Raw genomic sequence first — 12,339 nt, forward strand, 5'->3', positions numbered from 1 at the left:
AAGACTTCAATATGCTTCCTTGCACTTGGCATTAGGCTGAAACATCTTAACATGATGTACCAGCTTCGTTTTAGCCTACTTCTCTTGCTCCAATACTCTAATTGGGGTTTCTTCACCTCAGCACTAGTCTGTTTAAATTAATTTGTTTTGCTCAGGTACATTTATCATCTAGTCTCTGATCTTGTCCCTGAGGGTAGAGATGGTTTTTATGCTGTTTATCCTTATAATGTTAGTGCCTATCATACTGCTTGGAATGTAGGAGGTTCTCAACAAATGTTTGTTGAAATAAGGGAAGGAGGAGGAAACGTGGGGAAAGAGGAAGGAAAGGGTTTTTTTTTGTAAAATAGAATAAAAGTAAAAATATTTGCGTAAAGTATTAGTAGGAATGACAGGATTTGGGCCCAATCAGAAAAAATATCTTTTAGAATCTATCCATATGGCAGCTCAATGTGTCTGACCATGGCTCCACTTGTTTTCTTTGGTGGGGGGATGGAGGTAGACAATAACAGAATAAAATGTTTTGGTTGAAATGATTCAAGCCTGAAGACCTTATTGACCACCGAGGATCATCACAAACTCAATGTGAAAAAGATTATGATAGAAACAGCACCCAAAGGCACAGATCCTGTGTGGCTTGCAAGGTTTCCTTTACTGCTTATGTGTAAACAAAGCCAGCTATACCTATCCTGTCTCAGCTCAGGGCACGAACTCCTCAAACAGTTAATCCATTCTTTACATGTCATTTTTTAAAATAGAAAAATTTTAAGATGGAAACTGTCAAATCATCTGTAGTATGCCCAGAATTGTGTTAGAAAAAAAAATGGAAGAAATTTAAAAGAGGCAAAACCCTTATATAAATACCCTTTAAATGACAGGTAGTTCTTATGCAACTTTCTTTTGAGTTTATATTTGAAATTTCAGTTCCCTTTCTCATCACCTCAGGAATCTGCATATATATCTTTCATCTAAAAGACTAACCTCTCTCTCTACAGATATATCAAAAGGTTCAAAATATCACCATTTTGTTTATCATCATCTATATATTCACATTTTCTGTCTCAGGGTGTTTGTTTTAGATACAATTTAAAACCCAAGGGAGGGGCGCCTGGGTGGCTCAGTCGGTTGGGCGTCCGACTTCAGCTCAGGTCACGATCTCGCGGTCCGTGAGGTCGAGCCCCGTGTCAGGCTCTGGGCTGATGGCTCACAGCCTGGAGCCTGCTTCCGATTCTGTGTCTCCCTCTCTCTCTGCCCCTCCCCCGTTCATGCTCTGTCTCAAAAATAAATAAACGTTAAAAAATAAATAAATAAATAAAACCCAAGGGAAATTCAGAGAAGATAGCAAAGTAAGAGGACCCTGAGCTCCCCTCAGCCCAAGGACATGCTAAGATAATGGCTACATCTGCACAACTGACTCTGGAAACAGCCTGAAGACTGGCAGAGCAGACCCTCCACAACTAATCCCAGAGAGGAATGAAAAGGGTAGGAGCGGAGGAGCTACAGTTGGGAACCAAACTTCCAGTGAGACTAACTATAAATGGAAGGTATGTCACAAGCATAGAGGACAGTAGGAAACTCAGTGTGGTAACTCAACCCTGAGAAACACCACCGAAGCAACAGTTTAAAAGAGCTTGGATATATGTGAAGGAGATTTATTTACTAATCTTGGAATGTGTTCTGGAGGGGCAGAGACCTTCAAGAGATTTCTTGAGGAAGAAGAGTGCTGGTGGGCATCATTTTTCTTCTCCTCCCCCAGCCTAGGTAGCTGGAAACTTGCAGGAGCCAATGATAACACTCTCCATCTACCTTGCTAGCCCTGTGCACCCAGCTTTCACATTCCTTTCCGGCTACACTGATCCAACCCACTCAACTTAGCAGACATCACTCCAAAGCAGCTCCTGCATTGCAACACCCTGTAAGCAGCTCCAGCAGGGACAAGTACCACTCCAAAGTGACTCCTGCCCTGGGGAAGGGATAAGGTAACCACACACCCCAGTGCCCTCAGTTCCAGCATCCTGGCCTCTTAGCTGTCTGCTGGGGGAGTAAGCCCTGCCATTCGGTGTTCCAATAGTTGTGGCAGAGATGCTAACTGTAGACCACTGGCCCCATTCACCAATAACAGTCTCTGAGACTTGCAGGGAGAAAGCCCTGCCCTTTGATGTACCTGCAGTTCTGGCAGAAATCCCAGCTGCAGACAGTCAGCTGGACTTCTAACCCTGCCCACTAATGATCCCACAGCAGCCTCGGGCCTCTCAACATTGAGGAAACTAACCACCCCCCCCCCCACATTCACCACCCCATAGTACACCAACAGCAGGCAAAGCTAGTCTTGCAACAGGCTGGGATAGAGACAATCATGGCTCAGCCAAAATGGGACGTGCATGCAGCCCACAGAGGGGACATTCCTGGAGCAAATGGTTCTGGTGACCAGGGTGACATTACTATAGGACACCACATACCCTCTTCTACACAAGGCCGCTACTTTAAAGACCAGGAGACACGGCTGACATAGTACATAGAAACAAACACAAAGAGTCATGCGAAATGAGAAGAAGGAATAGGTACCAAATCAAAGAACAAGATACTATCATTAAAATAAACTAGATGAAACAGAGATAAGCAATATGCCTGATAAAGAATTCAAAGCAATGGTCATAAAGATATTCAGTGGATTTTGGAAAAGAGTGGATGAAATAAGTGAGAATTTCAACAAGAAGAAAATAGAAAAAATAACCTCTCAGAGATAAGGAATTCAATTAATAAAATAAAAAATACACCATAGAGAATCAGTAGCAGATGAGAGGATGCAGAAAAAATGGATCAGTAATCTGGAAGACAATGTAATGGGAAGCATCCAAGCTGAACAGCAAAAAGAAAAAAAAATAACAATAAATGAGAAAAGGTTAAAGGAAGTCAACAACATCAAGTGTAATAACATTCATGATATAGGGATCTCAGAAGAAGAAGAGATAAAGAAGGACAAAAAAACTTATTAGAAGAAATAATAGCTGAAAACTTCCTGAATCTGGGGAAGGAAACAGGCATCCAGGTCCAGGAAGCACAAAGATCCCAGGAGGCCCACAAAATGACAAATAATGATTAAAAGAGTAATAAGTAATGATAAAGAGAAAATATTAACAGATGCCACACACAAAAAAAAGTTTCCATACAAGTGAAATTCCCTAAAGCCATCAGCTGACTTGTCAGCAGAAACTTTGCAGGCCAGAAGGGAGTGCCATGATATATACAAAGTGCTAAAAGAAAACAAACAAACAAAACAAAACAAAACTACACTAAGAATACTTGATCCAGCAAGGCTATCATTCAGAACAGAAGGAAAGATAATTTCCCAAACAAAAGTGAAAGGATTCATCACCTTTAAACCAGCCTTATATAAAGTTTTGAAGAGAATTCCTTAAGTGTAAAGGAAAGGATATAATTAGAAATAAGAAAATTATGAAAGGGAAAATTTTGAGATGTAAAGCAAACATATGGTAAAAAATAGATTAAGCACTTAATAAAGTCAGTATGGAGGTTAAAACACAAAAGTGGTAAAAATCAATTGTATCTACAAAAATTAGTCAAATACACAAAACAAAAAGATGTAAAATGTGACATCATATACATAAAACATGGAGGGTGAGTAAAAATTTAGCGCTTACAGTGTGTTTGAACTTAAGAAACTATCACCTTAATATAGACTGCTAGATACTTAAGAAGTTACAATGAACACAGCAGTGCCTGGGTGGCTCAGTTGGTTAAACATCTGACTTCGGTTCAGGTCATGATCTCATAGTTCATGGGTTTGAGCCTTCTGTCAGGCTCTGTGCTGACAGCTCAGAGCCTGGGGCCTGCCTTAGATTCGGGGTCTCCCTCTCTCTCTGCCCCTCCCCCACTTGCACCCTGTCTCTTTCTCTGTCTCAAAAATAAACATTAAAAAACATTCAAAAAAGAAGTTATATGTGAACACAATGGTAACAACAGATCAAAAACCTATAATAGTTACAGAAAAAAATAGAAAGTCTAGGGGCGCTTGGGTGGCTCAGTCAGTTGAGCTTCCGACTTCAGCTCAGGTCACGATCTCGCGGTTTGTGAGTTCGAGCCCCGTGTTGGGCTCTGTGCTGACAGCTTGGAGCCTGGAGCCTGCTTCGGATTCTGTGTCTCCCTCTCTTTCTGCCCCTCCCTCACTCACACTCTGTCTCTCTCTCCTTCAAAAATAAATAAACATTAAAAAAATTTTTTTAAACATAGAAAGTCAAGCATAACACTAAGTAAAGCCATCAAACCACAAGGGAAAAGATCAAGAGAAGAAGAAACAGGGAAGAACTATAAAACAAACAAACAGAAAACAAGTATATACCTACTAATCATTACTTTAAATGTAAATGGTCTTAATATTCCAATCAAAACATATCAGATGACTGAATGGATAAAAAGAAAACGAGACCCATCTATATGCAGCCTACAACTATCTCACTTCAAACCTGTAAACACATACAGACTAAAGGTGAAGAGATAAAAAAACATATACCATGCAAATGAAATTGCACAAAGGGCCAGTGTAGCAATTCTCATATCAAAATAAGCTTTAAAACAAAGACTGTAGCAAGAGATAATGAAGCACTATATAATGATAAATGGAACAACACATCAAGAGGATGTAATAATTGTAAATATCTATGCACACAATATAGAAACACCAAAATACATAAAGCAAATATTAACAGATATAAGCAGAAACTGACAGTAATACAATAGTAGTAGAGGGCTTTAACACCCCACTTACATCAATGGATAGATCATCCAGGTATAATATCAACAAGAGTGGCTTTGAAACACACATTATATCAGATGAAGCTGACAAATATACAGAACATTCCATCCCCCAAGAGCAGAATACATATTCTTTTTAGGTGCACATGGACTCTCCAGGATACAACAGATGATAGGCCTTAAAGTAAGTCTCAGTAAATATTAAGAATATTGAGCTCATATCAAGTATGTTTTCCAACCACAACAATATGATACTAGAAATCAATTATAAGAAAAAAATCTGGAAGAAGCACACCAACATGTGGTGGAGGATAAACAAAATGCTACTCAACAATGAAAGTGTCAACCAAGAAATCAAAGAAGAAATCAACAAACACCTGGAGACAAATGAAAATGAAAACGCAACAGTCCAACACCTTGGCATACAGCAAAAGCAGTAAGAGGGAATTTTATAGTAATCAGGCCTACTTCAAGAAATAAGAAAATTTTCAAATAAATTTCTAAGAAACTAGAGAAACTAATTTCTAAGAAACCTAAAGAAACTAAGAAGAAAAGAAAGGACAAACAAACCCAAGGTTAGAAGAAGAAAAGAAATAATAAACACCAGAGCAGAAAATAACAAAATAGAGACTAAAAGAACAATTGAAAAGATCAATGAAACCAAGAGTCAATTTTCTAAAAAAATAAAATTGATGGGGCGCCTGAGTGGCTCAGTCAGTTAAGCATTCGACTTTGGCTCAGGTCATGATCTCAAGGTTTGTGAGTTAGAGCCCCATGTCGGGCTCTGTGCTGACAGCTCAGAGCCTGAAGCCTGTTTCAGATTCTGTGTCTCCCTCTCTCTCTGACCCTCCCCCGTTCAGGCTCTGTCTCTCTCTGTCTCAAAAATAAATAAACATTAAAAAAATTTTTTTTAAAATAAATAAATAAAATTGATAACACTTTAGCCAAATTCATCAAGAAAAAATGAGAGAGGTTTCAAATAAAATCATAAATGAAGGAGAAGAAATAGCAACTGACACCAGAGAAATACAAAGGATAAGAGCATATTATGAAAAATGATATGCCAACATAGTGGACAATTTAGTCAAATGGATAAATTACAGAAACATATAATCTTCCAAAACTGTATCGGGAAGAAATAGAAAATGTGAACTGAGTAATTACTAGTAATGAAATTGAATTAGTAATCAACCAACTTCCTAATCCATCATACAAGGCCAGCATTAGTGTGATACCAAAACCAGACCAAAAACCTAACAACAACAATAACAAAAATGCAAAACAAACAAACAACTACAGGCCAACATATATGATGAACATAGCTGTAAAAACCCTCAAAAGACTGGCAAGCCTAATTCAACAATATATTAATTAGTGACCATGATCAAGTAGGGTTTTATTCTAGGGATGTAAGGGTGTTTCAGTATGTGCAAGTCAATCAGTGTGACACATCACATTAACAAGAGAAAGGGTAAAAACCATGGTAAAGATATGCAGATATAGTATTTGATACTTTCAACATCCTTTTCTGATAAAAACTCAGTGAAGTATCTCAACATAATAAAGACTGTACACAGCAAATCCATAGCTAACATCATATTCAATGGTGAAAAACTGGGAGGCTTTCCTCTAACATCAGGAACAAAATAAGGGTTCCACTCCTCCCACTTTTATTCAATGGAGTTCTGGAAGTCTCAGCCATCATAATAAGACAAGAAAAAGAAATGAAAAGCATCCAAATTGCTAAAGAAGCAGTAAAACTGTCACTCTTTATAGATGACATGTTACTATATATAGAAAACCCTAAAGGCACCAAAAAAAAAACTATTACAACTGATAAATGAATTCAGTCAAGTTGCAGGATACAAAATCAGTATAAAGTATGTGTTGCATTTCTATACAGAAATATAAAAGTAGCAGAAAGAAAATTTAAGGACACAATCCAATTTACAGTTGCGCCGAAAGGATATAATAATTAATCAAGGAGGTGAAAGACCTAATCTCTGAAAACTATAAAACATTGATGAAAGAAATTGAAGATGAAACAACAAATGTAAAAGTATAACATGCTCATGGATTTGAAGAATTAGTGTTGGTAAAATGTCCATATTACCCAAAGCAATATATAGATTAAATGCAATCTCTTTCTAAATATCAACAGCATTTATCACAGAACTAGAACAAATAAAATTTTTCAAGAACCACAGAAGTTCTCAAATAGCCAACGCCATCTTGAGAGAGAACAAAACTAGAGGTATCACAATCTCAGATTTCAAGATATATTGCAGACCAATAGTAATAAAAACAGGATGTACTGGCATCAAAAGAGACACATAGATCAATGGAACAGGATAAAGAGCCCAGAAATAAGCCTACTCATATACGGTTGATTAATCTACAATAGAGGAGCAAGAATATATAGTGGGGAAAAGACAGTATTTTCAAAAAATGTTTTTGAGGAATCTGGTAGCTACATGCAAAAGGATGAAACTGGACAATTTCTTACACCATATACAAAAGTAATCTCAAAATGGATTAAAGGCCTACATATGAGAACTGAAACTCCTACAAGAAAACATAGACAGTAATCTCTTTGACATCAGCCTTAGCAATGTTTCTCTAAGTATGTCTCCTGAAGCAAGGAAAACAAAAGTGAAAATAAACTTTGACTACACCAAAATAAAAAGCTTTTGTACAGCAAAGGAAACAATGAAGTGGCAAAATGAAAGCAAAATAAAAAAGCAAAGGCAACTTACTGAATAGAAGAAAATATTTGCAAATGATCTATCTGATAAAGGGTTAATAACCAAAATAGATAAAGAACTTATACAACTCAACATCAACTAACAATCTGATTAAAAATGGGCAGAGGATCTGAATAGACATGCAGATGGCCAACAGACACATGCAAAGATGCTCAACATCACTAATCATTAGGGAAAAGACAACAACAACAAAAACCAACACCCCCCCACAAACAACAACAAAACAAATAATGAGACATCACTTCACACTAGTCAGAATGGCTAGTATCAAAAGGACAAGAGAAAACACATGTTGGAAAAGATGTGGAGAAAAGGGAACCCTTGTGCACTGCTGGTGGGAATGTAAAACGGTGCAGCCACTCGAAGATACTGTGGAGTTTCCTAAAAATATTAAAAACAGAAGTACCATATGATGCAGTAATTCCACTACTGGGTATTTACCCAAAGAAAAAGCAAAGACTAATTAAAAAAGACATATGCACCCCTATGTTTACTGCAGCATTATTTACAACAGCTAAAATATGGAAGCAACCTAAAGTGTCCATCAAGCGATGAATGGATAAGTATGTGGTATACATATACAGTGGAATATTATTCAGCCATTAAAAAACAATGTGCTTTTGCCATTTGCAATAACATTAATGGACCTACAGTGTATGACACTAAATGAAACAAGTCAGACAGGGAAGGACAAATACCATAGGATTTCACTTCTATGTGGAATCTAAAAAGCAAACAAACAAACAAAAGAGACAATCAAACTGATGTTTAAATACAGAGACCAAACTGGTGGTTGCCAGAAGGAAGGTGGGTGGGGAAATGGGTAAAATAAAGAGGATTAAGAAGGATAAAACTTCCAATGTGAAATAAATAAGTCACAGGGATGAAAACTACAGCAGAGGGAATATAGTCAATAATAGTATAAAAACATTTTATGAAGACTTATGTTGACTACACTTATCATGTGAACACTGAGGAATGTATAGAATTGTCAAAGCAATATGTTACACATTTGAAACTGAAGTATATTAATTATACTTCAGTAAACAATAAATAATAAAATAAAGGAGAATCAATGGCCACTGTTTCCACTCTACAGTTTTACCATACGATTTCCTAGTTATCCAAATCATGGCACTAAATTAGTTTGCACACAGATGCCTAGTGTAAAGCCAAAGTCTAACATGTAGGAGAGAGTCATGTTTTCTTACTCTAGAGAAGTCCACCCTGTCAATGCATTTTTCAATAATTCAATAAATATTTATACAGTGATTATGTGCCAAACATGTTTTGTAAGTTCTGGGAAGATAATGATGAGCTGAAGCAGAGATCATCCCTGTCCCTGTGGAGTTTAGTATCTAGTGGGTGAGGGGACATCTACCAGGCACAAAATACAGATACGTTCAGCTGTCAGCTGTATGTATCGAGTTAACCAATATGACCTTTAAGAATAAATAGAGTTTGCAGTTTCACTCTGTGCCCAGTATATATTTATCTTTAGAGAGTTTTTATCTTAATTATTCCAAAGAATAAATGTAGACAAAATGTCTTTTCTATCTCATTCCTTTGGCTTTTATAGATACTGAGGAACATTTTGGAAATGTGAAGAAGACTTCTTGTGTGATGCAGCCACTTAACATTTGTTCTCTTGTCAGAAGGACAATGACTGTGGAAAATGACAAACCTGTGTTTCCTCTCAGCCAAGTCAGGCTCTTCATGCACTTGCTCATGGTGCAAATAAACGTTTGTGTCACAGTTGCTATCTTTCAGACTGGGTGCATCTATTCATATTACCTCAGAGAATGAAAGGATCAAACACAAAAAATACAGGGTCTCACAAATGACAGGATATCGGCTCAAGGCAATGTCAACGACAGGAGGGGGTGGAGGCCAGAGAACACTTACTGGTAAGTGGTAGGGCTGACGTTGATGCGCCGAGGGTGACTTCCTGATTCGAACTTGCTGGCCAGAGTGACATTATTTCCAAACAGGCAATATCGTGGCATTCTTACCCCAACGACTCCAGCGAGCACAGAACCTGAGTGAATGCCTATCCTCATCTAAAAGAAAAAGAAAGAAAAATGAAAAGGATATATTTATGTTTTTCTTTTGGTATGCAATTCTTTTAAGGAGGGGTACTACTGCTAATTATGTAAACCACCGAACTAGGATCTCCTCAAAGACAGAAAGTTGGTCTTGGTCATCTTTGTGAACCTGATATCTGGACCATTATAGTGGCAGTGAACATGAATACTATGTAATAAAAAATAAATTATAGGAAAAAATTGTATTTAATTAGCTACAGAAATCTGGTTATACTACAGGTCAGATCACTTTTCATTTGTACACATGTTCTAACACATAAAAAACTTATTATTTGCCCTCCATTTACTCTCACATACAACCCTATTTTTTGCTTCATAAAATTAAGCACAATTATAAATTAAATATGTATATTTCTGTTTATTTTGTTTAAATGTTGGGTTGTCCTAGGAGAGAAGTATCCATATCTTTTTTCTTATTGCTGAATATTCAGTACTTAATATTATACCTAGAGCAAAGTAGGCCCTCAATGGTAAGTAATAAATGTTGAATAAGTTGAAAATAAGTGATAAATGTTGAATAAGTTGAATAAAAGTGTCAGAACTCTTCAACATTGTATCAAAATGGAGTTATAGAGAATTTAACCCTTGCGCCAGTCAAGCAGTATCTATTGAAAACCCTGAAAAATAAATTAAGGGCTGTATATTTTATACTCTGTGAATCTGATAACTGTTAGTCTGTCCCATGCCTTGGAGGAGTCCTCAGTGTGAAGTCAATATAAACTTCAGTGTGATTACAGCAATGAAGTTGCATATACATGGTCTACACCAAAATAGCTGAAGCTAATGTTGACCAAGTGGGGAATGGGATCCTTAGTCCCAGGGGAATGTGGAAGAGAGGGAAGCAATCTGACCCCTAGGAGCTACTATGTAAGTAAAGTGTCACTCCTTCACTACCATGTCTCCTTCTGTCCCTATAGTTGTGAGGACAAAAAGTCATTCTGAGACTAACCTTTGTCAGAGAACTGGAGACTCCTGCATACATCAACTATTGATAAGACAGGCTGAAATCATTGTGATATAGCTGCATCTCTTAATAACCTCTTCATCTAATTTTTAAAAAGTGATTCTGACATTTATTTTGAAATCCAACACTGGTGAAAGAATAAAGATTTTTCTTTATTCTTTTTTTATATTTATATATATTTATAAAGAATAACTTTATAAATAATTTTATATTTATAAAGAATAAAAACTTTCCCTATTAGTGTGAACATACACCAGTATATATATATATATATATATATATATATATATATATATATATATATATAAACAGACTAACAGAAGAGGAAGTCAAGGAAGACTTCCATGTATATACAGGTGATTGATATATAATAGAGTTGGCATTTCAGATGAGTGAAAAAAAGACAGCATTTCCATTAGGATGCTACAGATCAACTGTGTCTTCATGTTGAAAAAAAAATTCCAAGTAAAGATCTTAATTTAAAAGGCACAACTTTACAGCTTTAAAAATAATTATTTTAATTAAGGTAAAGGTCAATGTGCAGTATAAGTAATACTCTAAAATACAAAAATCCTAAAAAGTATAGACTTTTATTAGTCTCTCAGTAACAGTTCCCAGGTGAGTGGCCCAGATTGTCAGGAAGCTCTGTTTGGTCAGGGACAGGTCTTATCATTGTGTTCCTCCTCATGCCTCGTCATATATTCCTTGTTGGAAAACCTGAAGCTGAGTCAGGAGCACTCCCATGTTCCAAGTCATGATGGGGCAAGATAGATAGTGCAAGCTCAAGGGAAGGGTCATGATGTTACCATTTAAGGTGCTCTTCATTCCTTTGGGTAGATTCGGACTTACATTTTCTATCAATTTCCTTCTGCCTAAAAGATTTCTTCAAACATGTTTTTAACTGTAGGTCCACTGATGATGAATTCTTTCAGCTTTCGTATGTTTGAAAAGGTTTTTATTTTGTCTTCCTATCCAGATATTTTTGTTGGATATGGATTCTAGGTTGACAGCTTTTTCTTTCCTTTTAGTGCTTTAGTGATGTTGTTCGATCATCTCCTCCTGTATACTGTTTCCTATGAGAACACTGCTGTCGTGCTTATATTAACTCCTTCATACGTACTAGATCTCTTTCTTTTTCTAGTTTTGCAAAATTTATTTAAATAATTTTTTAATTAATAAACTTATTTATTTTTTTTTCTGAGAGAGACAGAGACTGCACAAGTGAGTGAGGGGCAGAGAGAGAGAATCCCACAATGTGCAGAATGAGAGGGAGAGAGAGAGAGGGACAGAGAGTATGGAGCCCAAGCTCACCTGAAGCAGGGCTGAAGATCACCCAATGTGGGGCTCGAACTCATGAACTGTGAGATCATGACCTAAGCCAAAGTCAGGTGCATAACCAAGTAAGCCACCCAGGCACCCCCTGCAGAAATTTAGTTATGATTTTCCTTGATGTTTTCTTCATGCTTCTTGTGTTTGGGATTTGTTGAGTTTCTTGAATCTGTGAGTTTGTAGTTTTCTTAAGATTAGGAAAAACTTCAGCTATTTCTTCTTCAGATATGTTTTCTATACACCCCTCTATCCCAGAAACTCTAATTATATGCATATTGGGATACTTGCAGTATTTCCATGGAAGACAGATAATTTAATCATTTACATTACTTTTTCTGTTTATTTTGGATAACTTCTATTATAACGTCTTCAGATTTATTAATCTCTTCTTTTATGTCTAATCTTT

At 36.7% G+C, this 12,339-nt stretch overlaps 1 protein-coding gene across 1 annotated transcript in view; it reads right to left on the reverse strand.

Annotated features, from left to right (window-relative positions):
- The window catches only part of GUCY1A2 (guanylate cyclase 1 soluble subunit alpha 2), a 322,831-nt gene that overhangs the window by 35,501 nt on the left and 274,991 nt on the right, over positions 1-12,339 (reverse strand). Inside the window, exon 7 of the mRNA XM_042957957.1 lies at positions 9,441-9,595. Within this exon, the coding sequence (XP_042813891.1) occupies positions 9,441-9,595 (155 nt within the window). The remainder of the gene's footprint in view (positions 1-9,440; positions 9,596-12,339) is intronic.

This window comes from Panthera tigris, chromosome D1 (genome assembly GCF_018350195.1).
Source record: "Panthera tigris isolate Pti1 chromosome D1, P.tigris_Pti1_mat1.1, whole genome shotgun sequence".
NCBI classification, from domain to species: domain Eukaryota; kingdom Metazoa; phylum Chordata; class Mammalia; order Carnivora; family Felidae; genus Panthera; species Panthera tigris.